This window comes from Alosa sapidissima, chromosome 8 (assembly GCF_018492685.1).
Source record: "Alosa sapidissima isolate fAloSap1 chromosome 8, fAloSap1.pri, whole genome shotgun sequence".
NCBI classification, from domain to species: domain Eukaryota; kingdom Metazoa; phylum Chordata; class Actinopteri; order Clupeiformes; family Clupeidae; genus Alosa; species Alosa sapidissima.
Window position 1 is genome coordinate 20,729,662 of NC_055964.1, and position 26,010 is coordinate 20,755,671.

Below are 26,010 nucleotides of genomic sequence, written 5' to 3' on the forward strand. Positions count from 1 at the left end.
AGCTCAAAACTCTTCTACACTCAGTTTGGCTGTCCAAATTGTCCAGTCCCTTTAGCTTGTTGTGATGGATCTCTGCAGACCGACAGTGAGTGTGAGAGAGATGCGCTGGAGTGCCGGGGCATGGCAGTCCTGTCATAGCTGAGTGTGTGGAGTGAGAAGATGGGGGATTAGCGTAGCAGATCACAGCTCTGTATGGCACAGAGAGGGCCGCTGGAGCTCCTTCTTCTAAAGACAGCTAGCTCCATAGCAACCGGCAAACACATCAACCCAGCCAGGTAATGTTAGACAAGCTGAGTTCAAATGGCTTTTGAGTAGAAGAAAAAAAGATCCCAAAATGGTGGCTGCCAGTTTTGTGCTGTCACACTACATTTTCACCCAAATCAAAATGTATTTAATACTGCTTGCTGTGGAACAAGCATATGCTCAAATACAGTACCTTGCCTTGCCCAGTGGTTTGTGTATTTGCTCTAGGCTATGTACATAGACAGGCTCTGCAGATGGACTAACATCAAAAACATCCCTTCCCCCCAATCATACAGCTGAGCTGAGAGCTGAGTTGAGCGCACTCATGAAATCACTTTCAGTTAGCATTAAGAAATGAAATAGGCAACAAACAACAGGTTAGATGTCAGGTTGTTTTCTCTTCCAGATGACTTGTGTAGGTTGAATTTAGCATATTTATTCAACACACTAAAAGGATGCATTCATAGGCCACATTTTGTATTTTCAACTGCCAAAATGTCCATGGCCTTGTAGCACTGACACGCGTGGATATAAAAAGCCCAATGTGACTTTCGGCATGTGCTATCTTGCCCTTTTGAACGTGTAATAACTGTAGAAAAGACTATGGACTTTTAGTTTGATAAATAGTTTTCCCTGGTTAGTTAATGCATTTTCTGAGTTTAGCCTAATGACTCTTATTTTGATATCGCTAGTTTCAGGATATGACATCACGCTTTCCTCCATCTTTGTGTAGTTCAGATGCCATGATTCAGTTATACCTGACTTCAGAAAGTTTCCCCCTTTCATCTGAATTAATCCTTGTGTTTGTGTGCATAAATGACCAACGTAAGTGACTGAATATTACAGTTTAGATAAAGTTAAGTTAGTATTGATGCATATTTGGTATATTTGTGAGTAATCCTGTAATTATTCGGTAGATTGTGTCGAACCTGCCTAGATCACATGCTGCCAATGTAAATCCAGTTAATCTACCTCAGTTATGTGTATTAATGATTGGAATAGTGCTTAGTGTGGTGTGAAGAGATTAGTAACGCCACAGACAGCATCTGATTTATTGTATTTATTTCTGTTGTGTTTAGGATCACGCGAACACATAAACGCAGATCCAAACCTATGTATTGTAAATACTGCAGTTCAATAGAAGAAGTCAACTTTACTCAAACCGCCTTGCGTCATCCTTTCCAACCAAACCCCCCATTCAACATCTTCAGGCCTTAAGTAGTGCTCTGGCCGGCACTCCTTGATTGTGTTCGATGAAAACTGAACGGTGCAACCTAATAGTCTTAATATACAGTCCAACCACCTGCTATCTCCCCTACATTAATGGTCCTTCGAGCCGGATGTACATTGTACTCAATCAAGATGGATATGAAAGATGTTGAATTCCCCGGTGCGCGCCCCCGACGCCAGACACGCCCTCCTCTCCGTTATGAAGATTATGAAGTAGACTACAGGGGGCTTGGTGCTCATTGGCATGAAGAGGAAAATGCACATAGTCACAGTACTCCTCGTCATCTCCTGAGTCACTCACCTGTTAAGAGCACAGCCTATGACGCAGAGCTAGAAGACATCCAGCATGAGAGGCGTGTGTTAGAGCACATGTTGGAGCAGTCACTGCAGTCCCAGCAGCGCATGTCAGCAGACCTGGCAGAACTCAAAGCAGTCCGTGCAGACATGCTACAGCTGGTGAATACTGCACGCAGTCTACAACAACCGCACGAGGCACATGGCTATCACCCTACCACAGTGGATGATGATGGAGGATGGCCACCACCACCACTGTGGTTAAGCAACACCGGAGATGTGCCACCTGCGAGTGAGCAGCCCACAGTCGACCGCCTCGACCGATTGATGAGTGAACTGCAGCTATTAAGAAATGAGACACTAGCAGCCAAGCCGAATGTGGCGCCAGTAGCCCAGCCGTTGTCAGCACCACCAACCAGCCAACCTTTCGGGCCCACCTACCCCAGTAATAGCCACGGCCCTACAGTTACCCAGCGACAGCGCCCTGCATGGTCTAGTTTGCCCCCACCTCCACCGCAGCTCACCTCCACACCATATGGTGTGCCTCTGAACCCCACTGCACTCCGCCCTCCGCCAGTGCAACGTCCACCACCTCCTCAGGGTCTGCCATATGCAACCAGGCAAGCGCCAACCTACTCCAGGCCATCATACCACACCTCCATCGTAGAATCAGCATATCGTGGGCCCCGTGCTACCATACCCAACTTCTCTCATCGAGACCCTGGTGAGTTTACTCACCTCAAGATTGCCCTAGAGAACCTGCTACCTGTTGATAGTACCGAAATGTTTAAGTATCAAGTCTTAGTTGATCACCTGAAGCTAGAGGAGGCCAAACTGATAGCTGATGCCTACATCCACTCCCAGACACCGTTTACTGACACAATGATGGCCCTGAATGAGAAGTTTGGACAGCCTCATCAGTTGACTATTAAGCGGATCGCTGAGGTGATGGACACACCTGACATTAGACGGGGCGATGCAGTGGCCTTCGACCAGTTCTCCCTTCAGATACAGTCACTGGTGGGAATGTTGAAGACACTTGGCCCTGATGGTGAGGTGGAGCTCCTATGCGGTACCCACGTTGCAAGGCTGCTCAACAAGCTGCCACCAGAACAGCGAGCTGATTTCCGCAGATGCATGTTCAGCCAGTCTAAGAGGAGTTACACCCTCTACGACCTAGCTCAGTGGCTGAAGCATGAAGCCTGGTGTCAAGACTTCGATGGCCAACTGTCTTCCAGAGGGGTGAAAGCCAAGCCCAGTGCTAAGCCTAGCACCAACCCAAAGAAGCCCTCCGTCACTGTGCTGCATGGAACAGACAGTACACCTAGAGAGGTCAAACCTATAAGTGACAGTCAAACCAAGGTCAAGCCAGCACCCTACTGTGCATTCTGCGATAACCGAGAACACCACCTGAGTCAGTGCACGGCCATCGGTAAGCTAAGCAAAGGACAGCTAACTGAGTGGATTAAGACCAACAAGAGATGTTGGCGCTGTGCGCGCTCACACCAGGCGGTGCAGTGCACCTTAAAGAAGACCTGCAACCTGTGTCAAGGTCGCCACCTACAGGCCCTACACGAAGTCAATACAGCAACCCCGAGAGGCCCCAACCAAGCAACAGCGCCACCTCAAGACGGTGGCACAATCTCCACCGAGGTGTTGTACCTCGATCGGCCAGCTGCGGGCAGCAGGGTGCTGCTGAAAGTGGTTCCAGTGTTCCTGTACCATGGCGGCCGCACTCTGGACATCTATGCTGTATTGGACGACGGGTCAGAGAGAACGATGCTGCTGCCAGCTGCCGTGGAGGCATTGGGTCTCCATGGAACTCCTGAATCCTTACCTTTACGTACAATCAGACAGGATGTCCAAACCCTACATGGAGCCAGCGTATCCTTCACCATCGCCTCCAAGGCAAGACCCAAGACCAAGTACCAGATCACCAATGCCTTCACCTCTGCCGGCATCGATCTCGCCGACCATACTTACCCTCTGGAGCAGTTGCAGAGGAAGTATAAGCACCTCTCAGGACTGCCTCTTCAGCCCTTCAAGAAGGTCAAGCCACTCCTGCTCGTAGGCAGTGACCACCCCCACCTGGTGACTCCTACCCGGCCAGTACGACTGGGTCCCCCTGGTGGTCCAGCAGCAGTCCACACCAGGTTGGGCTGGGCCTTGCAGGGCCCCTCCAGTGTTATAAGCCAGCTCTCCAGCCCACAGCACTGCTTCTTCACTTCAGTTCCCCCTCAAGTGACTGAGTTAATGAAGAATGTTGAGAAGCTGTGGCAAGCTGACCTCATACCACTCAGGGACAGCAAAGTGGTGATCCGCTCCAAGCAAGACAACCTTGCCATCAGCCTGCTTGAAGGAAAGACAACCCGCTACGAAGTTGAGGGCATCTCTCGCCTCGCCACCCCCTTGCTGCGGCATAAGGACATGCCACGCCTTCAAGCCACCCCCGATGCAGTCCTGCCAAGCCTTAGAGGAGTCGAGAGACGACTCCAGAGAGATCCTGAGAAGGCCACTGTGTATCGCGCTGAGATCGACAAGTTGATACAGGCAGGGTCTGTTGTGAAGCTTGAGCCATCAGAAGTAACCAGAGGAGAGGAAGCATGGTACATTCCCCACCACCTAGTTAGCCACAATGGCAAACACCGGCTTGTATTCAACTGCTCGTTCCGGTATCGAGGTCAGAGCCTCAACGAATACCTCCTACCTGGGCCTACTCTCGGAGCATCTCTGCTGGGAGTCCTCCTCAGATTTCGGGAGCATGAAGTGGCTGTGAGTGGAGACATAAAGGGCATGTTCCACCAAGTTCGCCTGTTACCCGAGGACCGGCCTCTCCTGCGCTTTGTGTGGCGTAACCTACAGCAACACGAACCCCCTGCAGTGTACGAGTGGCAAGTGCTGCCATTTGGCACAACTTGCAGCCCGTGCTGTGCTGTGTTCGCCCTGCAGCACCACACAAGAGAGAACACCCAGCCTGGAGATGAGGTGAGAACTTCAGTAGAGCGATGCTTCTATGTGGACAATTGTCTGCAGTCCCTCCCTACCACCGCCGCCGCCAGAGACCTCGTGGACAAGTTGAGAGCGCTCCTGTCCTCAGCTGGCTTTGTACTTCGTCAGTGGGCCAGCAACATACCTAAAGTGATCAGCCACCTACCTGAGGACCTCCGATCCACCAACGCTGACCTCTGGTTGGCACACGAGAAGACGGACAGTCCCGAATCGACCTTAGGTCTCAGCTGGCAGTTCTCCACTGACGTCCTGGGATATAAATGTCGCCCTATCCAGTATGAGGAGCCCACAATGCGCAACATCTACAAGGTGCTCGCCAGTCAGTACGACCCCTTGGGCTTCATCCTGCCCTATACCACCAGAGCCAAGATGCTAGTGAGATGCCTTTGGGACAAGCAGAGAGGCTGGGATGACCCCCAGTTGCCCCCACATCTCCTCCAGCAGTGGAGAGACTGGGAAGGAGAGTTGCAGTTTCTCCCCCAAGTCCGCTTCAGTCGTTCATACCTACCCAAGGGCACAGCTGCTGCCGTAAGCGAGAGAGAGCTTCACATCTTCTGTGATGCTTCGGAGCTGGCCTACGGAGCGGTAGCGTACCTCAGGATGGTCGACAGCGACGGCGCACCACACCTGGCCTTCGTCATGGCTCGATCCAGAGTGGCCCCCAGACGTTTACAGTCCATGCCGAGGTTGGAGCTGTGTGGTGCCCTCACCGGAGCTCAGCTCTCCAAACTGCTGAGCGATGAGCTCACCCTGGACATCAAGCAAACCATGATGTGGACGGACTCCACAACCGTGCTGGCATGGTTGAGATCGGAATCCTGCCGATTTAAAGTCTTCGTCGGCACCCGTGTTGCTGAAATTCAAGATCTCACTCAGCAGCATACATGGCGGTACGTCGACTCTGCCCAGAATCCTGCCGACGATATTACTCGCGGCAAGAGACTGCAGGACCTAGCCCAACCCAACCGATGGAGTCAAGGCCCTCCTTTCCTCCTCCTACCTCGTGACCAGTGGCCAGAGGAGCCTCCAGGCGCCTTGGGAGATCCTCCAGACCCTGCAGAACTTCGCAGAGAGACCTTCTGTGGTGCCACCTCCACAGCTATGCGTCAAGCCGACTCAGAACTGAACCAGTACAACACCTGGAGGGAGCTGCTGCAGGCCACAGCCCTGGAGCTTCATGGGGCGGCTGCTGAGGATGGATGCGCTAGTGCAGAGGATTACCGCCATGCAGAGACTCACCTTCTCCGAAGGGTCCAGCAAGACTGCTTCCCCGACGAGCTTCGTCTTCTTAAAGCGAAGAAACCAGTCCTACGGAGCAGCCGTCTCTGTAACCTCTCTCCGGAGCTCGACGAAAGCAGCGACCTCATCAGAGTTGGTGGTCGACTCCGCCGGTCAGAGGACCTGGACTACACCAGTCTACACCCAGTGGTGTTAGACCCCTCACATCCAGTGACCCGCCTGCTTATTCAGGACTTCGATAGTCGCTTGAAACACCCCGGGCCAGAGCGCGTCTTTGCAGAGATCCGACGCTCCTACTGGATTTTGCGAGGCCGAGAGGCAGTACGTCGCTTCCAGAAAACGTGTACCGACTGCTGCCGCTGGAAGGCGAAGCCTACTGTACCTCAAATGGCTGATCTGCCCTTAGCCCGCCTACGCCTGTTTAAACCTGCCTTCCACTCGACAGGCGTAGACTGCTTCGGGCCGTTGGAAGTCAAGGTGGGAAGGCGTCTGGAGAAGAGGTGGGGGATCATATTCAAATGTCTAACCGTCAGAGCGGTTTCCCTGGACCTACTTAACTCCATCGATGCCGACTCCTTTCTCATGGCCCTAAGAAGGTTTATTGCCCGTAGAGGGACTCCTGCTGAGCTCTATTCAGACCAGGGGACCAATTTCAAAGCCGGTGACAAAGAGCTACGAGAGGCATTCGCAGCCATGTCACCTGATCTCCAGTCCCTCCTGGCACCCTACAGAATCAACTTCCACTTCAACCCTCCCGCTGCTCCACACTTCGGAGGAGTGTGGGAGCGAGAGATTCGCTCAGTGAAGAGTGCCTTGTACACCACTGTAGGCGCTCAACCCCTTCAGGAGGAGGTCCTTCGCACTGTCCTCATTGAAGTGGAGGCGATCCTGAACTCCAAACCGTTGGGGTACGTTCCCTCCGACGTCAGTGACCCAGACCCGGTCACTCCCAACTGCCTGCTGATGGGGCGGCCCGACGGGTCCCTCCCGCAAGTAGTCTACCCCAGAGACGAGCTCCTCAGCCAGCGGAGGTGGAAGCACGCTCAGGTGCTGACAGACCACTTCTGGGCTCGCTTCATCAGACTGTACTTACCTGGGCTGCAGCTCAGACAGAAGTGGCAGTCTTCCTCGGCCGACGTCACAGAAGGCTCTGTGGCAATGATCGTGGACCCCCAGCTCCCTAGGGCCATGTGGCCTATTGGGCGCATCGTCAAGATCCACTCCAGCCCTGATGGTCACATCCGGTCCGCGGATGTGAAGGTCAGAGACCGCACCTACACCCGACCTGTCGCCCGGCTGGTGATTCTGCCAGCCCTTCCAGTCGGGGAAGAGAGTCGTCCCACTTGAGGAGCCTTTTCTTTGTTGCAAATGTACCACGTACATTTGGGGGCGGCTGTAGAAAAGACTATGGACTTTTAGTTTGATAAATAGTTTTCCCTGGTTAGTTAATGCATTTTCTGAGTTTAGCCTAATGACTCTTATTTTGATATCGCTAGTTTCAGGATATGACATCACGCTTTCCTCCATCTTTGTGTAGTTCAGATGCCATGATTCAGTTATACCTGACTTCAGAAAGTTTCCCCCTTTCATCTGAATTAATCCTTGTGTTTGTGTGCATAAATGACCAACGTAAGTGACTGAATATTACAGTTTAGATAAAGTTAAGTTAGTATTGATGCATATTTGGTATATTTGTGAGTAATCCTGTAATTATTCGGTAGATTGTGTCGAACCTGCCTAGATCACATGCTGCCAATGTAAATCCAGTTAATCTACCTCAGTTATGTGTATTAATGATTGGAATAGTGCTTAGTGTGGTGTGAAGAGATTAGTAACGCCACAGACAGCATCTGATTTATTGTATTTATTTCTGTTGTGTTTAGGATCACGCGAACACATAAACGCAGATCCAAACCTATGTATTGTAAATACTGCAGTTCAATAGAAGAAGTCAACTTTACTCAAACCGCCTTGCGTCATCCTTTCCAACCAAACCCCCCATTCAACATCTTCAGGCCTTAAGTAGTGCTCTGGCCGGCACTCCTTGATTGTGTTCGATGAAAACTGAACGGTGCAACCTAATAGTCTTAATATACAGTCCAACCACCTGCTATCTCCCCTACAATAACAGTGCATTTCGGAAGGGGTACACGTCAAACAAAATCTGTCGGAAAATACTGCAGGAGACGTTTTTATCGATTCCATTTCGACGAAAGGCTCAGATCAAAACAAAACAAACACAACCAAAAAAAGCCCAAACATGAAGGCTGTTGAGAGACGTTTTGGAGATTACAGTTGTTTGTGAGGATGAATGTGTATTCTGGGACGAGAATAGGCTTCTATAAACACAGCCTTCAAACTGACGAACAAAGATGGACGTCCGACGTTTTCGGACATCCTCGAGTCAGAAGCACCCATTTAAGAGAATCCAGTGAAGCGTATCTTTTTTTTCGGGGGAGGTTTGTGCGTGAGTGTGGGGAGGATGCTACTACCTGCAGGTATGGCAATAACAGGGGCTGTGATTCTAATCGCTCTGAGGTAATTATTTAGAGCCATTTTCCTTCAAACGCGGCACGCTTGCTCCACTGAATGCTAATTGTCCCATTGTTGTTTCCGAGGAGATGATCCTGGCAGGCCTCGTGAGATTCTTAATAACTAAATTAAAGCTGTTTTTCTCTCTTTCTCTCCACACATCCAACCACACTCTAAACATGTAAAGGGAAGGCCAATTACAGAAAGGCTGCTTATTAACACTGACCAAAGGAGAGACTCCACATCTCATCAGGAACATGACATAATGGCCATGGGGATGGAAAGTAATTAAAGCACATGGATGAGACGTGTGCAGAAATAAATGGGGGCTGATATTGCTCCAGGAAGATTCATAGTTCAAATCTATGGCAGGAACATGGCCTCAATGTGGGTGATAATCAAAGTGATTGCGTGCAGATCACACAATGAGTTGGGATCAGTTGTAGTCTTCATCCACTGTAGCACTGTGAGGAGGAGGCTGGAGATGTCCAACAAGGACATACGAGATTGATCAACGTGAAAATGTACATCAGTCTCACTGAATTCCATCAAAAAAAAAAAAAAGATCACTCAAGGCGGCTCTCTGAAATAAGCAGTCCTAATGACGACCATCTAAACCAGACAGCCAGATCAAATTTGAAAAGGTCATCAATAAGGGATTACGCTGTATGTCTTTTTTTTCCGTCAAGCTCGAGCCACAGAATTAGCTGTGGAAGGAGAGATAGAGAGAGAGAGAGAGCGAGAGAGAGAAAGAGAGAGAGAGAGAGTGTTTTTCATTTGATGAAAGGGGACTGCCCCGCTGGGATAGAGCGCCTGCCGCACAGACTGCTGCCATTGCCAAGGCCCAATCAGCTCCCATTGAGACGCCGCTCAAGGGCCAGGGCCAGGGCCACGGTGGCACTGCAAGGACTCCACATCCAGAAGTAAGACAGACAGGGAGAGAGGGAGAGAGGGAGAGAGAGAAAAAGAGAGAGCATGTCAAAAAGAAGATAGCTGATCAATTGTATCTTTTAAAGGCAGACTAGGCAAGATTTTCACCTTTACGAAGCCAATTTGATGGTAAACGAACTTGTAACAGGAGAATCGTTTGCCTAGCATAGCTTTACAGCATAGAGGTAGCAAGTCTACTGAGAAAACCAGCCATGCAACTTCAAGAACGGCAGCCTGACAAATCTCACGAGAATCATGAAACATTCCTTGTCAGTAGAGATAGCTCTTTGGAGATAGTTTTTACCTGTTGTTAATCCTTCATCTCCACAACAAAAGCATTTTCATTGTGTACAGGGGGGATAAGTCACAAGAAGTTTGCTATTTACAACAGCAGAGTAAAATATAAATATATCGTGACTCTAGAGGGAGCTCTACAGTCGGCAAAATCACCTGAACCTGCATAGTATACCTTTAATGCTTTTTAAGATCTATTTAACCAAAAACGTCTTTGTGGGCATTATTTCGCCAATAATCGACAACTGTTATACCTTTTCTCAACACATGCTCAAACCTCTCCCAAAATCAGTGTGTATGGCATCATATAATAAACAAGTAAAGAGCCACCTGTTCTGTCTGGGGAACTTCGTTGACATTAAAGCGGGATCTCTACGCAGCAACCAATGCCATACTGCCGGGAGACTTCAGAGCCCTCCCTCAAGGTGTGCCACTCCCCTGGTGCATCCAGAAGGCTCTCTGAAGCGCACTGAGCTTACAGGTGGCGCGTGACAATGTTCTCTCCTGCGCTTGTTCTCCCATTCTTAATTGGCCTTGAGCTGTCATTAATTTCTCACATCTTCAGGAGGAATATTATATATATATACATACATACATACATACCGGTATAAAAAAATGAATAGCCTATCACTGGCCATATGTAAATTAGCCCTGTTTTTCAAAGGCGTGTATCTGATAACAGAATGTAGAATAATATAAAACAGATGTTATAGAAACAGTCCAGGACAGCTCATTGAGCTAGAACTAAAATGCCTTTGCTAATAGGATTTGGCATAAGTCTGTTTTTTTCTTCTCTCTCTCTCTGTTTCTCTTTCAGAGGTTGGTGTTCTGCTAAGTTGTTTTTTTAAATGATTCCAAAAAACAAGCCAAACTGTGTTCTCAAAAGAAAAAAAAACAACAACACAAGGTTTTCATCCCTGGCTTCAATTCTTTATCCCTTACTGTCAAGCAAATAAACTGGCATGCCTTTCACCCAGTCTGACTTCAAAGCTCTTTTGTACCAATGAGGGATGCACAGACAGTGTGACTCTCAATGTGAGATTAATCAAGCTCTTTTTAGGTCTTGATTGCCTGCAGCCCATGGAAGATCCTCAGCGAATGTTGAGGGAAATACAAAAGTTAAACTACCCATGGAGTAAACAAGGAACAACTAAAGAAAAATAAGTGAACTTTTCATCTGTTCTTTTTTCTAAAGTGATACAAAGATAAGTGAAAAATCAAAAAAAGTAATTTTGAAGTTTCCTGACGTCACTGAAGACTCAAAGATTTAAAGTGAAGTGCTTGAGCAAACAGCTTTTGCTAATATTAAAGTTTCTGGCAGATGCAAGTTCTAAAAACAAGATGTTGGTCAATAATTCATTCTTGTGCTGTTCTAATTCATTTGAGTAATTTTGGTTGGCAGACAATATAGAAACCAGCCCCCACAATTCACAGGTCTTTTCTATTTAACAATGTTCAATCAACAACGCAATTGAAGCAATGGAATTGGAGTTACTGATTACAATTTGCAATGTATTTGGCTCCTACAAACAGCACATAGAGACATACTGGATTTGCTCTGCACTATTGATCCGCAAAACAGATGGCTTAGTTTCTGACATTTAAACAGCAGAGTGTGTTTTTTGTGTCTCTCTGGAAAAGCACCTTTGTGAGGAGAACAGCTCTTCCATTCTTCCATTGGTTTTCTGTACCTTCTTTCTTGCTTTTGGGTTGCACTTCAAACTACATGTACCTGCAGGGACCTACATTAACTGTACTGTTGCTGCCTAGCATCTATATGCAGCACTTGTATGAATTGTTCTCTTTGATGTTGACTCTCTGATGCCGAATCTAGATGTCAACAACACGTTGAAGTGACAGTCCCATTACTCACACAATTGAATTAAACTCAGCTCCACCCCCTGCCTTGTTCACAACCACATGCCTATGAAATGATTCCAATTACCTCAAATGGCTCTTGATGCGTGAAAAATAAAATAAATAAATAAAACCCATTTATTGCCTTAAATCCCGCTCATTATTGAACTGCAGCTGCCACCAGCTTCCTTTGATCTTTTCCTTAACACACAAGGGTGCAGGGTAATCTGAGTTAAGAGCAAGTAAAAGAGCAGCTCAACCAGGGGATCAAGCTGCTTAACGTCTTATACACAAACTGAAGGAGATAATCATTTGACTGGAAAACAGCTCTGAATCAGTGAGAACGATCTTTAGCACAATACATGAGAGATTATATACATGAATACTGTATGTAGATATATAAATCTAAATAATATACTGATATATAAATATATATATACTGTATGTGATCAGATAATATATTATATATGAATAGATATACATATATTATACATATAACCTATAAATTATACATGGTTTATATAAATAAGCTATGTAAATAGCCTATACCATGAATGTAAAAATAGTCCGAATTCAAGTCTTGCTTCATCCAGGCCACTAAATCTGGAGTGTAGAGTAGTGGTCCTTAAAAGAAAAAGAAAGAGATAAAGGGAGAGAGAGAGAGAGAAAGAGAGCGAGAAAGGCTGACAGAGAAAGAGAAAAAAAGTACCGTCTTCTCTGATCTGTCGCCATGTTGATATATCTGAGGCTGATTTGGGCTTTGTTGAATCAGACGGACGGTGCAGGTTCTCCTCCCCTCCACCTAACCCCACCCACCCAAGGCTGTCCTGGCCCTCCTCTGCTGTCCCGCTGCCTGTGAATATGTGCTCTTTGTGGCCAACACGGGCAGGATCAGAGGGGATGTGGGGATGTGTAGAACCAAGCCAGAGAGTGATGGAGAGAAAGAGGGAGAGAGAAACACCGAGAAAGAGAGCAAGCTACAGAGGCACTCAGAGTGTGGTGTTCTGACCAGACACACACACACACACAACAAAAAGCTCAAAGCTCTGTAAAGAAATTGAGATAATTTTGATAACACTCATGTGTGCATTTAAAGGTCTCACACACCTGAAATACAGATAATTGCTTTATCTGACAGTGACTTATAAACCTGAGTTTCAACTGTACTTTGTACAGTAAAATTATGTATGTATAAATTATTTCAGTATAAATTAATTGTATAAAGAGACATGTTCAGACCATGTTCCAGATACACACCTCTCGGTCTCTGTTATGGAGAGTATATGTTCATCCTTGAAACCAGATGGCTGCACAGAAATAGCAACATTTCTACATCTGCCTGTCAGCTATCTGCACTTAGCCGTGTGGATTTTTTTTTGCCACTCTGAAATGCTTCTTGCAGTTATCCAATATGTTGTACACTAAACACTAACACTGGACACTAAACCAAACCAGGGAACATGCCTCAAAACTTGAAAACTATGACAAAAGCTTCAAGCCTCATACTTCACTTGTGTAGTCCAAGCTCTCCACAAAATCTACTTTAAATGCAATTTTTTTTACTAATTTTGGGAGTAAGCAGCATTACATAAGTCATCATTCATGACTTCATGATTTAAAACAGGAGGCTAGGGGGTGTCATCTGGACTCTGGGCTAAGGGCCTGATGGACAGCAGGGGGACTGACCTGGCGTGATCTGTGGAGGCTGCGGGGCGGTGCGTTGGCTGAGAGCCAAGGGAGGGTAGGGCAGGAGCCGAGGCTAGGGGCACTTACGTTTCCTGACCTGATCACATCAGCAGCAACAGCGGCGGTATGGGCTCCCTGAGAGATAAGTGCCCAGCCCCTGGAGAGCCCGCTTGAAAGCCCCCCCACCCCCCCGCCTCACCTTTTCCCCCATCTCCGCCGCCCACCAAGGGCTTGTGTGATGTATTATTTTCTCTGTTTCTCCAAAAGTCCATTAGGGCTTGGCAGGCAGCCATTTTGTCTCCCACCGACAGAGATAAAGATGCGCGGGTGGGAGGGCAGCTTGGAATGAGAATGAGGCTATCGCTATGACTTTATGGAGAGCCCAGGCTGATTCTCCCCCTCGCAAATGCAACACCAACAAAATTTACATCAACTTTTTTTTGGTCTTCTCTTTTTTGAGACGGAGCCCCAGTTCCCCCCCCCCCCCCCCCCTCTCTCTCTCACACACACACACACACACACAATTTACAATTCCGTAATTGAGCTCATGAAACAAACTAAGAAAGGAGGTGTAATTCATTTTCTTGTCTTGGCCTCTCTCTCTCTCTCTCTCTCTCTCTCTCTCTCTCTCTCTCTCTCCCTGTGCAGGAATACAGATGTGATCCTTAATGATTCAATTTGGGGCCCGGGCTTGCTGACAGAGTAGGGAGAAAGAAGAGAGCAAGATTAAACTCATGCTCATTGGGTTGTTTGTCTTTGTTGTTCTGAATTGATGCCTCTCCTCCCAAATGTCCGCTGTCTGCCACAAAGTGACTGGTGTCTGTCCGCAATGATGACCCCCCCCCCCCCCCCCCCCACACACACAAAATCCGCCTTTCTGTCTCCCCCCTCCAATCCTCTCCCAGCGTGATACATCCTTTCATTTTGCAATCTTTTTTCATATCTGATTCGCCATGTCTATATTTGGGCTCCCCACAAATCTCAAGGTATGCTACCATAACAACACTGTGGCGCTGACAGAGCTATCTCTCAGGAGCACGGCGCGATAGGAAGAGCCCTGATTGAGATGTTGTGTGCTGTTATGTTCTGCTTCTGCTGCAGATAGGCCAATCAACACTGGCTGCTTCAATGGTAAATAGGATTTAAATATCACTGCATATGGATGAAAAGGGCTCCAGACATTTCTTTCGGACACAATTTAAATTTCAAAGCAGAGAACATGGAGGGGAAGGATCTCTGCTTATTCGTTGAGCAAAGAATCTCAGGAATCAAAAATGACTCATCGCATTTAGAAAAAAAAAACAACCTAATTTGGCTTAAATGTCAAGTGGAAGGTACGCACACGCATATTAAACATGAAAGAGCACTAACAGGCTTTGATTATATCTATGTCACATATCTCATTTCATCCAGCTAATTTAGCCGCATAGCCTTTAGCCGTTATCTGAAATAGATCCATCTGAAGTTTCCTTTAACCATACTGTTTGACTATTTGAACTGCCTGTTGAAGTCAAGGGCCTTGTGGTGGTGGTGCTGGAGGTCTTATCTTACCCCAAGATAAGGTAAACAAGTGCGGTAGCAGCTGTCATATGGCACGAACAGGCACGACACTACACCATGTTGAGCTTCGTTGAGGAGTGTTCTCGGAGCTCAAGAGCAAGCTGTTGAATTTTACAGCGCTCGCATGCTTAAGCCAAGCTTGTTTAATCCATGAGTGTTGAGCAAACAGGCAAAGTAACATTCAACAAAAACAGTTTACTTGGTTACTCATATGCATTTAAAAAGTGTTTTTAACCCCCCCCCTCCCCCAACACACACACACACACACACACACACACACACACACACACACAAGCACACCACCTCCTTTCATCAAATTTACAAAGCACACAAACTATACACAACAGATTGCGCCATTAGTCGGAGGAGAAGTCGTCGTGGCCTAAGCGTGCAGTCTCTCTGTTTTTCCCCTAAAGCCAAGACCCGCTAAAGGGGTGGGGGGTTCGGGGACACAAGGACAGGCTTGGAGAAAAAAACAACATGAAAACAAAAAATGTTTAAAAAGCCACCCACCTCTCCCACCTCACCCTCAACCCAATACGCCATCAATTAGCAGTGGCCTTCCCTCCTCTCCTCTTCCTCTCCTCCCTCCATCCCCCTATCACCCACACTACCAGCGCAGCGGCCCGCTGAGAAAGATTACACGGCTGCTGGCGAGGTCTAATTGCCATTTCCATTTCTGCACTCTTCCATTGATTTTCCTATTACACGTTTTCATAATTACAAACCCCCGCGTGGGGAGGCAGCCGAGGCAGAAGCATGTGACAGTTCAGCTCTTTTAAAGGGGAGGGGGCGGGGCATCGGAGCAGATTCTCCCATCACCACAGATACTCTTTTATTAGCCAAAGCCACTACATCACCCCCGAAACCTTATTATTCTTTATTCTCTCTCTCTCTCTCTCTCTCTCTCTCTCTCTCTCTCTCTCTCATTCAGTCTTCCCTCTTTTCCCATCCTCCACCTTTCCTTTCGCCTGCCTTGTTGTCTGTCAGGGGTACTCTCTCTCTCTCTCTCTCTCTTTCTTTCTGTCTCCATCCCTCTCTATATATCTCTCCCTGTATCTCTCAGCTCTGTCCATCAGATGCCTAGCAACAATCGGCCTCTAAATCAATCGGAAAAAAGGAGAAAAGATAAAGTCTCAGTAGATTTCCTCTCATCAGCGCTCCCGTTCTCCCGCTCTCATCCTCCATGTCCCGCCGGTCGTCAAGCGTCCACTCTCAATTATCCCCCACCCTCTCCTCCACTCTTCTTCCAATGCTTCCCCTCTTGCTCTCTTTCCGTTCTGTTTTTTTTCTCCTCTCTCCATTTCAAAGAGGCTAGACTGCTGGCTCTTTGGAGAGTGGCAAGCCAAGATTCAATGCTTAATGGTGGACAGAGAGGGGAGGGGGCCATTGAGGAATCTTGACCTCTAAATACACAAGCGAAAGTAAACAGAAAACTTTTTCACCCCCTGAACATTTTCTCCCCCCCCCCAACAACGCAGCAAGTTTGTTGAAGGCGGGTGGTGAATGTTGCCTGGAGAGCAGGAGAATGAGGTGGTCGTTGCCAAGGAAGTGATTGACGGGCTTTTTTGTGGCGATCGTGATTCACTCTCAAGCAACACACAACCACACATACATACAAACACACACAAACACACACATGCACGCACGCACGCACACACACACACACACACACACACGCACTGCAGGTGAAACCACTGCTTGTTGTTGGCACCGCCACATGTGCTATATGACTGTAACGATGGTAACAGACCCCTCTCTAGTTGATGAGGAGTGGCAATCATTAATCCTTCAAACCCAATACACGGAACTGCAGACAGAAGAAAATCCTTACCATGACCTTGAACGCTGGTATTTAACTGGCATTTAAGTCTTTCCATGTTCCTCTTACCATTTGTCATTTGGTTTCATTTCTTTCTTCCCTTCTTTCTTTCTTTCTTTCTTTCTTTTTTTTCTTTCTTTCTTTCCAGCTCACTCTTCACTTCTATACATTTCTTGAAAAGGAAATTTTGTAGCTTGAATTTACCTACCAGATAAGTATTGTGTGATTAATGTCTATGATTACAAATATTGAACTGGGTTAGTAACCGCTCCTTTTACAGCCCCCTAATTCACCCAGTAAATAGACAGTAAATTGTAATAAATAATTGGGTAATTACCGAAGGAAAATGTAGTCAAATTTCTCTGCATTTATTTACACATTACCTGTAGTAATTACCCAATAATTATCTATAATTTATTGGTATAAGGAGAGATATTTCAGATGTAGTTTCTCTAAATCAGACATGTCAAAGTCAAGGCCAAGGCCAAGAATGAATTATCTACGGCCCCCGGGATGATATTTGATAAGTATTAGAACCGGCCCGCAGGCCACAGCCGCCGGCTGCTATTTTGCACGCACCAATACTCCATTCCCCACAATGCAACGGTAGCCCACTCACTGCGGCGCCGCAAGTGGGCCTCAGCTTTATTATTCATCAGTATTCAGTCAGGGCAGATGTCAACTTTCAGCTACCCCCCTCCCCAGTGTTGTGCCTGAACACATTCATTGAACGAAAGTTCATGAACTCGTTCATATTTTGAGCGAACGTGAACTGAGCGTTACTGGGGGTGAGGATGAACGGTGAGGATGAACGTTACTCTTTCATTCTGGTGTCTGTGAACGGCACGCTCTTTCAGTTTAACTTCGTTGAATAGGGTGCCAGATTTCTACAGAGCCTTCCACGCGAAAACCCGGCTAAAACACACAGTGAAAAGGCCTTAATATGGCAGCATGCAGGTCACCATTTGTCAAACTATGGGCCGCGGTCCGCAATGTGGACAATGGTCTGCAGAGTGAAATTATTCCCGGGCCATCGTCTGATAATTTGCTGCGCAATTGATCAAGGAGCCGGCGGACAGAAAAAGAAAACAAACATTTCTGCAATTAGTAGGAAATACTTGTTTGGTGTCATCAAACATAGAGGCATAGAATTAAGTCGGGGTATGAGCGTTTATTCAATGCATGCGTGTGCACGTTGGTAGCAAAGCTAAGCTTCAACCTATTGGAAGGCTATTTAATTATGAAACGACATTTAATAGAACGACGTAGATTTATGCAACTTCCATAAAAAACAGAGCACAGACTATATAAAACACTATTTGGCATTAAGTATTAAAGTCAGCCAAAAGCTATTAATTAGTCTTAGTTAAATATAGTTAAAGATCTCCAGATCAGTGATTTACGCATGATCTGATCCGCCATTTACCATTCACAAAAGCTGGTATTGTGTTTCCTGAATCCTTACATTCAGGCATTCAAATTAAGTAAGGGATAATGTATAGAACGGCGGTCATTATGGGGAAAATAAGTCCCGACAGGGCGAACCGTCTTGTTTCGCCCTGAAGGGACTTATTTTCCCATAATGACCGGCGTTCTATACATTATCCCGCTTATTATACGGCTACTTGCCAAAATGAAAAAATAAACTCCACGATATGTCTCTTTACACTTAATTGTTACCGTTTCCTCGTGGCTTTTGCTGAGAAAAAAATAGTTCGCAACACACGCTGAACTTGATTCAAACATTCTTTAGAACACAGCTGATCAACCATCTGCTTTCACTTTTGAATGAAGTTCCAATGCAAGAAGTGACCGGAATACTTGCGGAGTGATATTATCAGCAGCAAAAAACCCGTTGCCATTGACAGCGGTAATTATATGTTTGCAGCAGTAATTACATGAATTTATTTTACCGTAGAACGTTGGGAAATCAATGTTCAAGTCAATGGAGCGTTCTACTAGCATTGTAAAGAGCCGTATAATAAATGTAATTAAATGTAAATGTAATTAAATAGCATATAAATATCAGTGTATGATGCTTGCATGAAGAAAACATCCCAAAACAAGGGCACCCATATAACTGCTGTTGTTTTGAGAAGTATTTCTCATGCAAGCATCATGCAACAATGCAAAAACAATTAAACTATTGTAGGCCTAATTATATTTTACATTAGTAAAGCAGTAGCCTACGCTGATGTGCATGTTTTCACAAACTTTTGTGAACAATCTTAGCACTTTAAACATTGACTGTTTTGAAGTGCATGTATAGCAATATAGTATAAAAATAATAATAATTGTGATATCATTATGATAATTTGATGGGGGTGGGGGGAGGGGGTGGGTTCATGTAGGTGGGCCCTATGACCCCAAAGTACGCCTTGACTGGGCCTCAGGTCAAAGAAGTTTGAGAAAGGCTGATGTAGACGACAAAGCAGTAAGGAGGCATCGTATGATCATTTAAACAAGTTTTATGACAAGGTCGGTGAGGATGGGAAAAATCGTACATTTCTGTGCAAACCTTGCCTGCACTTCAGTCAGGGATGGATTACTGCACGGGCCTACCGGGCCCAGGCCCAGGGGCCCAAGGGGTCAGGGGGCCCTGAAGCCCAAGCCTTTGCATGGAATCATTGCCTCAATATCAACAAATCATGATGTAGGCTATGAATCTGATTGAATTTAGTATTGTCCATCCCCAAAATGCACCAGAATACAGGAAATCACATCAAACAAATTAAAAAAATTCTGGGGGAGGACCCCCAACCCCCCCCCCCCCCTTCCACATATACAACAATTAGTGGGGGGCCCTTAATACATCTAGGCCCAGGGGCCCGGAAGTTCATAATCCGCCCATGACTTCAGTCACAGTCATTATTCATTGAATCATTAAATAAAATACAGTACACGTCTTGGTTCAATAGGTTACGTGCAGTCATTTTAATATGTTTTAATAAACATTGAACCAGTCCGGCCCTCGGCTTGTAGCAAATTTGTTTTTTTGGCCCTCTAATGTATTTGACTTTGACATCCCTGCTCTAAATTTTCCAACTTGTTTCTGTGGTAATTACCCAATAATATACTAGAAATTACCATGTAATTACTAGGTAAATACTTCGTAATTACGGGACTCTAAAAGGAACACCTACTAGTATCTCTTTACTAAGGCACATATCGACCAAACATAAAGTGACGTAACGTGTATAGAGAATGAATCGTCCATCAGAAAGCATTTCAACAACTGGGCTCTGTTCTGATTGCACTACATAGACTGTGCTTCAGTCAGTGCATCAGAACCATTAGCTTGCAGCATGAGTCATCACAGCTTTACCCCTCAATCCACCCCCTCTTTCCCTTTGTGTCTCTCTCCATCTCTCTCTCTCTTTCTCTCTCTCTCTCTCTCTCTCTCTCTATATATATATATATATATATATATATATCTACCCCTCTCTCTCCCTCTCCAGTTCAAGGGATATTGTTGCTGTATAAAGCTGTGGTAGTGTGCTGCATCTAAAGTAGTCTCGCCCTTTCATTTAAAGTTAGCTTGCGGCCATATTAAAAATAATCGTTCTCCACATCTCTCTCATTTAATCATTGTTCATTCACTTGTTCATTCATTCATTCACTCGGTCTGTTACTTGAACACTCTTTGTCACTTCTGCTCTCTCTCTCTCTCTCTCTCTCTCTCAGACATTCTGTCAGCCAGTCAATAATGGTCTCATTGGAAATGCCCCTGTCCTGTAGCCCTGATCTGCCATGGCTGCAAGGCTGGGAGAAGGAAGGAAGATTGGCCAGATGAATTCTGCATCATGGGATTCAATTGATCACTGTGTCCCTCATTAGAGAGGTCACACTGCTCTCTGGCCCGTGGTTAGGTGGCTTGCAGGGGAGTCCTAATAGTTTCATCTTTTTCTTTGGTGACGGCTATGAGTTTGGAAATTGGTGTGACCGAAGCAACATTACTCCATCAACTCTAATGGTATGAGTGACAGGACTGCGAGAGGTAGAAGAGATGAGAGAACAGCAGCAGGAAGAATAGACCAGCTTGAGTCATATTTGACAAAACATCAGAGCAGTGCATTGTTCCTTCAAAATGCACTGCCACACAAAGGAAAGATCATAACAGTCTGGCTGGACTTAAACTGTATTAGGGCCAGACGGTCTTGTCCAATGTTTAGTTGTGAATAGGCCAAGGGTACCCACGTTGATGAAATATCTATGAAACTGCAGCCTTCTTCAGAACTCTCTCTCAGAAGGACCACCATTAAAAAGTAATCATTTTTTAGCATTTAACACAAAAAATATATCTCTCTCTTCGAGGAAAGTTCAAACGATGATGGGGAGAACTTTTTGGAGGCAATCATGCAAAACTGAACACACATAAAACATTGATGACTGTATTACCTCTTCCTGGGTAATTTTTCTAGGCGTCAAAAGCTCACTTCTTTCCTCCATCTAACAAAAAGAAACTCCACTTTGGGGGATGACAAAAAAAGTTTCTGCTACTCAATAATCCTCCCCTACTTCCACAGCCTGAAGAAACACCCCACAGTTTATTGCAAGATGGGAGAAAAGGTTATCAACAGGCCATGGCGCATCTCGCAGACAGCAAACAAACAGTAGGCTGGAGAGAAAAACAGGCAAAGCAAACAAATAGAGGGAAACTGAACTGGGAGTATTAGCCGACCCTGTCGTGAATCATGACATATAACAGTGAAAGAGAGCAATGCTGAAATGCATATATGTATGTGTGTATGGTGAAATCTGTCGCCACTGCACTCGTCATGGCCACCGACAGAACTAAGACTGCATGCCTTATTGAGTATTGAGACTGTGTGACTGCTAGTCACCATGGAAACAACAGAGTGTTTAGCATGAGAAGAGCGCCAGAGAAGGGGTGGGGAAGGGGGTGGGGGATTAGAAACCTGTGGGTAACTCGAGCAATTTTTTAAAATGAATGACTGCGCTCACTAGAGGGAGCTCTGAAACCTTCAGCCTACTTGCAATGAGAGAGCAAAAGACAAGAGGAGAAGCAGAGAACAAAAGACAAGAAGACAAAAGACGTGGGTGGAGAGAGAGAGAGGAGAGAGAGAAAGAAAGAGAGAGAGAGAGAGAGAGAGAGAGAGAGAGAGAGAGAGAGAGAGAGAGAGAGAGAGAGAGAGAGAGAGAGAGAGAGAGAGAGAGAGGTGGGGGGATGGAGAGGTGGCACCACAGAGAGCAAGCTGTCTATTTAGTCATATTCATGTCTTGTACTCAAGAGGTGTCACCCTTTCATGCAATATTTATCTAAGCACCTGGGAGAGACGATCACCTCTACAAAACGCTGACTAACACAAGGCGCACTAATTAGATATTCACTGCTAATAATCCTCTAGAGACCAGATGAAGGCGTAAACTTGGCTTTCATACTGCCTCACATTTAGGAGCGCTTTAATTGCTGCTTCTGAGTAGACTTCAGTGAAAACATTTTCACTGAGAGAGGAATTGATGGTGGTGGTGGTGGGGGGGGTGGATGAAGAGAGACATGTTTGAGGTTAACAAATAAGGCATTAACCTGGAACGTAATAGCAAAAAACAAGATTAGCAAAGGGAATTGAGAGCCAAACAACCACACACCTTACAAACACCATTAAGTCATATTAGCTGATTTCCCAAGATAGCACCTCACATAAAACATCAACAGTTTTTCCCCATGCGCAGTTATCATTAACACACTGACTGAAGTGGCAAATGACTCGGAAGCCAAACAAAAAACGAACAATGCCAAGCACACGCAAGAAGAAGAAAAAATACCCGCACGCAATACTCTCAAGTGCACTCGAGGGGGATGTGAGTGTTTCAGGAAGTGACAACTCTCCTCCTCACCTTGCGGATGCCTTCCTTGGATTCCTCCACGTTGTTCTCAACGCCTCCTGTTCTGTTGATCATGCGCCACATCTGAGAGTACATGGGGTCCCGCTCGAAAGGGTTCATGGCCTTGTTGCGCACCTGGTCGTACACGGCCGAGTCCAGAACGGTGCCGTACGGCAAGTCCGTCTGTTTAGAAAGGTCCTGCAGAGACCTGCGGGTAGACATGGAAGAAAACGCTATAGACCCTTTCAACAATAAAAACAAAAACAATGCTTGAACGTTCTATTTGGTTCCCAATCTACTTCCTCTGCATTAGGAATGTTAAAAAGGAAATCTTGTGGGGCCAACTATGATGCTGATAATGGAACTCTCTTGAAAGGGTCCATATCAAGACATGGTGTGTGCACAGAGACTTCCCTCTGCACATGCACAAAGATTAAAGGTGCAGTCTGTGATTTTAATTTAATAATCTTTTCAGAGAACTGTTTCTGTTGGTTCTCCGTCTGTCAGTTCTATGAGTGTGCTGTTCTATGTGTGTTTGTCCTAGCTTAGCATGTGGGAAACAAATAAGTAGCTTGGATCAAGTCATACACTTTTAGTCAATCAACACCTTGTTTCAGGAGTAGAGAGGAAGGGTTCACTTTATACTACAACCCCAAATAAGAACAAGTTGGGACGTTGTGTAAAATGCAAATAAAAACAGAATGCTATAATATGTACAAAGCCAACACAGGCACTTAGAACTCACAATACACATACTAATACATAAGCGCACCCTCAGACAAAACCGTACTTTAACATACTGTACATGAATTAACCTGAAAGCACACACATTACACAAACGCGCACACACACACACACACACACACACACACACACACACACACACACACACACACACACACACACACACACACACACACACACACTCAAAGACACACTCATATGCATGGCATACAAGAATATGCAATATAATTACGCTTGTCCATAATCATGCAGCCATTGCATGATCATGCAGCATGCAGTGCCCAAACACACACACACACACACACACACACACGCGCGCGCAGACACGCACACACGCACACACACACACACAAAATTGTTCACTCAGCACTTTGAATTCATATCTCATAACCAATTAAAAGTTAGCCAAGCAAGTGACAAGAAGTCCCTGTAGTTGTAATAAAGAGAGGCGAATAATAGGGAAAGCCAATAAATATGGGACTTGTATTAGTGTGAATTCGTAGTCTATCAGTGCCTCAGGGGGCTTGGGGGATATTTTAATTACAATGTAATGCTTTGGTAGGTCTTCAAACACACTTTATTTAGAGCAGCAATACAAAACCATTACTGAAACTAATTACTGTTTGTTTGTCAAACTTGCTCCCTTCAGCATGAGGCAAGAAAAAAAAAAAAAACAGAAGCTATCATTTGGCCAAGTGTATAGCAAACAATGCCTTTCGCCCCCTTTTTTAAAAAAAAAAAAACAAAAACAAAAAAAAAACAAGGCCTCAGTAAACCCATTTGCAGTAATGGAAGCCATTGTTTTTCCACTTCATGCAAGCCAAGTTGTGACACGAGCAGCTAACCCTGATGTTAATTAATTTAATACCATTAATATCCCCAGGCAACAGCCGTCTTCCTTCCTTCTTCTCAATCTACGACTGCTCTGGCCCCCTTATGGTTTAATGAAAGCAACCCCAAAAAAATGTCAAATCTTTTGGCTGCTCCCAATTTATCTCTGCCCGCAATCTCATCCCTGTCCCTGCCCGACAGATTAGCCTGGACACGAGGTTTTTAATGTCCACTTTGAGGATGGACTCACCAAAGGAAACAGAAAAGGGATGACCGTCGGACGTAAGCCCCACTGATAGAACACACACATAAACACACACATAAACACACACACACACACACACACACACACACAGACACAGACAGAGACACACACACAAACACACACACACACACACACACACACACACACACACACACACACACACACACAGGAAGAGGAAGCATTTGACAACATTTGTCGGCACTAAGGTATTGAAGAGAGAAATTATCATGATTCAAAAAAACAACAACAGATGAGCACTCTGCACAGGGTGCCAGGCTTTAATTGGTGCGTTCCCCTGCGTTTGCTTGCGAGCAATGTGTGTATACACGGCATCGTGCGGACTGTCATCTGAAGCACGCCTCGTTGAGCCCCCCCACCCCTCTAAAGTCCCCTCAGCAGGGCCTCGACAGGTGCAGCGCTCCACCTGAATGCCAGACATCTGTCGCTACGCGTCCGACTGGGCATCCACTGCGCTCCCCAAGCCTCACAACCAAAAAACAGGATGACAGGCACATGAAAAACAACAACATTAATAAAAAGTAAAACATAAATCAATAAAGAAGAAAGAACCAAAATAAAAAAAAATACATCTGACCAAGGTTTAGATTTTTTGTTGTTGTTGTTGTTGTTGTTGAGCTTTGGTGATGCTAAGCTAAAATTCAGGATTTTAGATTTGCGCATCAACTGCCCTTTCATCAACAGAATGTCAGCCCTGACCTAGACCCCCAAAAGTCAGCACATTAAATGACGTAAGAGGTAATGGAGTGTGCAGACATTCTTATTCATATTTACAAATGGTTTAACGCCCTCAGCTCTTCTTTTGGGTTGTAGTGCTACTTTTTTTCCCTTCAGACTGAGTTGTAGTGCTACTTTTTCCCTTCAGACTGAGTTGTAGTGCTACTTTTTCCCTTCAGACTGAGTTGTAGTGCTACTTTTTTTCCCTTCAGACTGAGTTGTAGTGCTACTTTTTCCCTTCAGCCTTTGACAGTCAGTGTTGGTGTCAGTGATGGCTTCCTTCTTGTCAGTGTCAGTGGGCATTGACACAGTCAGATTGCAATGGAGGTTTGACAAGGTCCTCTATCAGAGCCTTTCTTTCTATAGCTGTTCCGTTAAAGGTCAGTAATAGGGCCAATAGAGTTGAATGTGTATGTGAATGTATAAACTGCAACATCCACAAAGAACTAACGATGTCTAACTAATGTCTTTCTAGATGCTTGGTATCCATATGGACTGGTGGGACTATGTGTGCGTGTTTAAATACGTCTCTGTGTGTATGTGCATTTGTTTTGAAGCATATGTCAATGTGAATGTGTCAGCGTGTGTGTGTGTGTGTGTGTGTGTGTGTGTGTGTGTGTGTGTGTGTGTGTGTGTGTATATGTACGCATGAATAAGTGCAAGTGTGTGAGTTTATCTGCACGTGTGTGTGTGTGTGTGTGTGGGTGTGTGTGTGCATGCACAAGCGTGTGTGATAGGCTTGTCTCTCAGCATGCTGTGTGTGTGTTTGACTGGCTGACAGGGAGCATACTCGGGGCCAGGGCGACCAGCCGGCGTGTGTCTGCCTCTCTGTGTCCCTGCCTCTCTGTGTCCCTGCCTCTCTGCCTCTCTGTGTCCCTGCCTTTCTGCCTCT

At 45.8% G+C, this 26,010-nt stretch overlaps 2 protein-coding genes across 4 annotated transcripts in view; one reads left to right on the top strand and one right to left on the bottom strand.

Moving 5' to 3' along the window:
- grid2 (glutamate receptor, ionotropic, delta 2) overlaps nt 1-26,010 on the bottom strand; it is a 324,417-nt gene that overhangs the window by 22,420 nt on the left and 275,987 nt on the right. For all 3 annotated transcript variants that reach the window (XR_006033507.1, XM_042100271.1, XM_042100272.1), the window contains exon 13: nt 22,556-22,751. Coding sequence is in view for 2 of the 3 variants with exons in the window: in XM_042100271.1 (XP_041956205.1) it covers nt 22,556-22,751 (196 nt within the window). In the remaining variant the exon portion in view is untranslated. The remainder of the gene's footprint in view (nt 1-22,555; nt 22,752-26,010) is intronic.
- On the top strand, nt 5,306-8,129 carry LOC121715013. The gene is made up of 2 exons (XM_042100292.1): nt 5,306-7,644; nt 7,899-8,129. Exon 1 carries the CDS (start codon nt 5,377-5,379, stop codon nt 7,360-7,362), a length of 1,986 nt encoding a protein of 661 aa, XP_041956226.1. The 5' UTR covers nt 5,306-5,376; the 3' UTR covers nt 7,363-7,644; nt 7,899-8,129.